The 5,042-nt window shown below is 42.2% G+C and overlaps 1 protein-coding gene across 1 annotated transcript; it reads right to left on the bottom strand.

Moving 5' to 3' along the window:
* Positions 1-1,477: 1,477 nt before the first annotated feature.
* SARC_03112 (hypothetical protein) lies at positions 1,478-3,979 on the bottom strand (the record flags this gene model as incomplete). The annotated part of the gene is made up of 3 exons (XM_014303105.1): positions 1,478-2,291; positions 2,861-2,940; positions 3,727-3,979. The coding sequence occupies 3 exons, from the start codon at positions 3,977-3,979 to the stop codon at positions 1,542-1,544; spliced, it is 1,083 nt and encodes a 360-aa protein (XP_014158580.1). The 3' UTR covers positions 1,478-1,541.
* Between the last annotated feature and the right edge of the window lie 1,063 nt (positions 3,980-5,042).

Genomic DNA, 5,042 nt, shown 5'->3' with positions numbered 1-5,042 from the left:
GTTGTAGCTTCTGCACGCTTTACGATTAATTAATGAATCAGTATCAAATAAATAATATATATATATATATATTTCGCAGAAAAATATCAAGCATGGCATGAAAATCCTTCCATAGACAGAGATTATGATTTTAACGTAGTTTCTGTTAGATATTGCTATTGTTTACCAATAATGAACTACATGGCTTGGCCCTGGGCACTATGTGTAAATACGAAGCTGTGAGTTTATTTTCTATAACACCGGTCAATTGACATTATGCAAACCTGCGATCCTGTTGGTTAGATTTATAGATTGTTGTAAATTTCTCAATAACGTAGTGATTCGTTCTACTAATAGTATAAGTTGAACTGATATACTTCACATCTGCTTGTCTGCTATTCAGCTTTCGTTGGGCAACAATCTCATACTTACTTTTGAATATGGAGCTTTCGATGACCGCTTCGCCAGCAGGAACTATTTTTCCAGTGTGTACTTTCTTTTTGTGTATTGTGACATCAAAACTTGTGAGTCTGGCTGAAACAAACACTACTTGGATGCTAAATACGCAATAATTGTCACTATTTGTCGTTTCTATTATTGGCAGAACAAAAGATTACCTGCTGGAAGGGATTCGCTGAAGGTTCAAAAAAAATGTATCCAAGAGTTATTGGGACTATTTCATCAACTACGGAGATATATTCAAGAGCCCTGAGGATTTCTGCTTTGGCACTGGCCGTTCTGGTTGTAAGAAATACATTCCGATTGTAAGAAAGCATGGGTCGTGTCGCTTTCAATGTGGAATGAATTAATCAAACTCGTTTTAATATGAATGATGAGTTTGCGTAGATATCAGGAGATTTCCAGAGACCTAGGTGAAATGTCGACTTGTTTCAGTTATATTGTGTGAGAGAGTGAATGAATATGAATTTATAAAATCTCGAAATACTTGCAGCATGACTACTTGTGATGATATTATCCTGTACTCTTCATCTCCATGCGAACCACGGTTAAATACGGCTTCATGTAGATATACTACTGCTATTCAAGGGAAGTATCACATGAACTTAATATTGAATTGATTGACTGTCGTATCCAAAATATGTGGAAAACTCCAATACAGTATCGACTTGTTGCACTTCTGATTGAGCGATTAGTTTGTTTTCACCAACTGTCGAATCTATCCCATTGCTGTGAAGAAGACGTATACGCATACCATTCTACAAAACAATTCGGTGAATATCACCAAAACAAACCCAACTATTTGTATTCCTTATGATATTTTATAGAATCATTTAAATCAAATTTTGAGGTCTGCGAGACAGGGATATCAGAACAGCTCAAATACACAGACACAAACGCGAATTTGTTGCGCCACGCGATGTTCTCTAATATCTAGCACAATTCATGTCGTGCGACAGGTAAAGGATTTATATATATTTAACAAGCCTAGTTACAAGCTATATAAAAGAATTGTAGACTTCAGAGACGCATCATACAGACCACAGTGTTGTTTATTTGAATCACTTCCAGTTGAACATTCCTTCCCATTCGCTGCATTGCTTCTACATCATCTGGTCGTCGCTATCTTCGCCACTGTCCTGGGCCTCACTGTCCGACATGTTCTCAATAGCATGCTTTTCAATCTCGTTATCATCACTTTCACTGTCCTGATCACTATGGTTACTATTCTGGTCGCTATGGTCACCCTCGTGTGCTATAGAAACAACATTCAGGTTGCTATGGTTACCATCATCTACAACATCATCACTATCATGATTGGCTACATTCCCGTCACGGTCGCTACCATTCTTGCCCTCATCGACCACAACCATGTCGAGTTCAGCATCGGAGGGTATACTCTCGGCATCGCTCTCTAGCTCGCTTTCAATCTGGCGCATCTTCTTGGTGCGCGTGTTGTGTAAATTGACTACACTATGATCACTATCAATATCGCTGTGCTGTATCTCCACAACACTGATACCACCGTTGCCATGGCTACCACTACTATAACCACGTGTAATCCGGCGTTTGCTCCCATTAACCCTGACATCGTTGTTAGTAGCCACAGTGTGATCACTTTCGGGATCAAAATCACTCTCGCCCACATCCGAGTCACTAACTGGTTTGACACTAGCCTTATTGTAATCACCCCTCTCCCCGTCACTAACCTCGCTGTCGCTGGTAACTATGAATCCCTCGAGGTTACCATCCAAGTCATCGTCATTTGAGCTCTCGTCGTCGCTATCGTCCATGAGATCATGCACAGTATCCCTGTCGCTGAGGTCTTTGTCTGGCTGCTCGCGTGGCTTGGTCTGTGCAGTTCGTTGGATTGGCAATAGAATCGGAGGTCAAAGTCAGTCATGCGCCTTGACAAGGTACGATTGCATTCGTATTACGTAGCACAAAACGCAGAGTCAATGAGCGGATATGCTACAGTATAACTCAATCCTATACACAATGAAGAATAAACGGCAGATCAGCAAGCGCAAGCGATTTGTTAAACAGAAACGAGCGGACACAAGAAACCTATCCTCAAGTACAGGACGGCTAATGCGATGGCGTATACGTGGGTTCTATTGTGCATTTCATATCGATAGGGCAGGGACGTGTACTACTCACTCGAGGTCGTGAAAGTCCGACTCCAAACTATGCTGAATCATTCGTGCTCCGCTTGCCACAAAGACGAGTTTATACTCGTTTGTTCAGTCACTTGTTTATATTCACTCGCTCAGACAAACTCTGATAACAAGAACAGTGTGTACAATAGACTACTTCTTCTCGTAGGTGTGTCTATATATAGATATACGGTTTTTTGGCAAGTATCTGATCCACCGATATACGCGACACGTGTGCGATTAAACTCGAATGGTCCAATGCATACCGCTTCACAATAGCCACATCGTCGTTTCTTCCGGCGAAGCAGCTGGGACATCGATACATCAGGTGGCAATGGGTCGCACACTGACAAAGTGCAAGGTAGAAGTAGGTGTTTTAAGTACTCAAATTGACAAACGAACGAACGTTAGAGCGTTTTACTAGAGTGTCAGATAAACTGAGACAGGGTAAACAACCCGTTATACGTGAGACAGCTAACAAGTGCACGATGAAGAATCGAAATAATCTGTACATAAAGAGGCAGGGACAAAGGATCGATATAGACAAGTGCGGATGGAGAACACTGTTTCAAGTTAGCTGCAGCTCTCACACCTTACGATGTTGTGCACCCATTAATTGTGAGACGCGAACAGTAATGAAACGGATACTCTGAGAGCCCAGGTGGGGTATGGTTGTTGCTGATTTTGTAGCATAGAACAATATCGGCCACAACCTTGACAGTTTCGTGACTAGACTTCCGAGTTCATTCAATCCCGGATTGCCTGAACAACTCACACTCGCCACACGTGACCGCTAACATTACAAGGAGAGAACTTATGTATCGCTCAACTATGAGGGCTGAAAGTACGCGCATGGTCAAAGCTTAAGCACCCTGAGAAGCCCCAGACTAAACACATTGGGAAAGGCGTACACAAGTACTTAAACAGCCATACATACACATCACAACCAAGACACGAGGATGATTTGAAGTACAGTGTGGTACACACTGTAGCCATCCGCGTCTTCACAGCTATCGTACGTCTTCACAGCTATCGTAGCAGTCCCAACCCCAAGTATTGTCAATAAATCATACCCATGGATAGCTACACAAACACAAATATAAAAGTTCACGACGCAAATGCATCCACATACTCTCATGGAAGCGCTTACGGCACCCCCCACATCTGAACAACTCGCCCTCCTCATGGCAGGCACTGCACTCGTCTTCGTCGTTGCTACTATCGTCTGAGTTGTCCAGCTGTATGGGTCGGTGGATGGGCTCGTGGGCCGAGTATCCGCTTAGCGGTAGTGGCTTGGCGTTGTCGGATTTGTCGGATTTATCGGATCGCTTGCCACTCCGCAGGTCTGTGACTGTGCGCATGGCCATATCTAAATGAAGCGCCATGCTCACCATCTCATGTGCTTCTGCTATCGCCTTGCTGCTCGACTGAAGCGTATCACAACAAATAAGCCGTGCAAAAGCATTAGATAACTAAGTCAACACTGGCATCACATTGATGGTACAGACGCGGAAATATACGTCGATTGGTCTAAAACCTCTGATACGAATACTCGTAATACATTGGCCCAATCCATTTACGGTATCCAAATACGCTGACATCAGAGTGTAACGCCACTTCAGTTGATACGAACTCGATTTGTAGGCTCCCTCCTATTATATAAACATAGATTTCGACACCATGAACTAAGCACACTGGTCATGACATATTGCATAGAGTTTGAGCGTCCATAACTATGGTAATAGACGTGCGACTATATACTGGTCGATATTTATTTTTTGCAGTTTTCTCTCGGGTAGGCGATACGCAGTACTATCCACTATTACGAGATTAACGATACAAACGAAAGATACAAACAAAATGTAGTCTATGACAGGCGCGTAACCATTCTTTCGCCCATACAATACATGGTGCAGTGTACGTAAGACGCACAGCACACGTACCGGCACGTGTATCCAGACAAGTTAAATTCGCGAGTAGACAGATGCAACAAACATCCGACTGTACAGAGGAAAACTTGTATACATACATATACATGATTCAATACGTATCTCATATCGGGTTCAAGATTCCTTAAAACATTCAGATGGACCTGCATACGACAGGGAAAAAGACGTACCGTATGCGAGCAACCGACGTCCGCATATTTACACGGAATCGGTGCTACTTCATCAGAACAACAACAGGCACATATATTCAAAGAGAATGCCCTATTGATGCTAGTGCTGAGGAGGAGACAATCGGTTGGCATTAATACTGATCAATAGAAGAGATTGTGCGTTTGCACGTGTTTACAGTTTACTGGAAAATTTATAAATTTTATAAAATATGCACCTCAATACAAAAAAAAAATCATACACAGAGATATTCCAATCAAAACTCAAGTGTAGATATTGGTAAAAAATAAATGTGTCTAAAGCTCTGAAGGTTTAAGTGTAGATTATATAT

The sequence above is a fragment of the Sphaeroforma arctica genome, assembly GCF_001186125.1.
Source record: "Sphaeroforma arctica JP610 unplaced genomic scaffold supercont1.152, whole genome shotgun sequence".
NCBI classification, from domain to species: Eukaryota; class Ichthyosporea; order Ichthyophonida; genus Sphaeroforma; species Sphaeroforma arctica.
The sequence above is the reverse complement of the archived record's forward strand: the minus strand, read 5'-3'. Positions and strand labels throughout refer to the sequence as shown.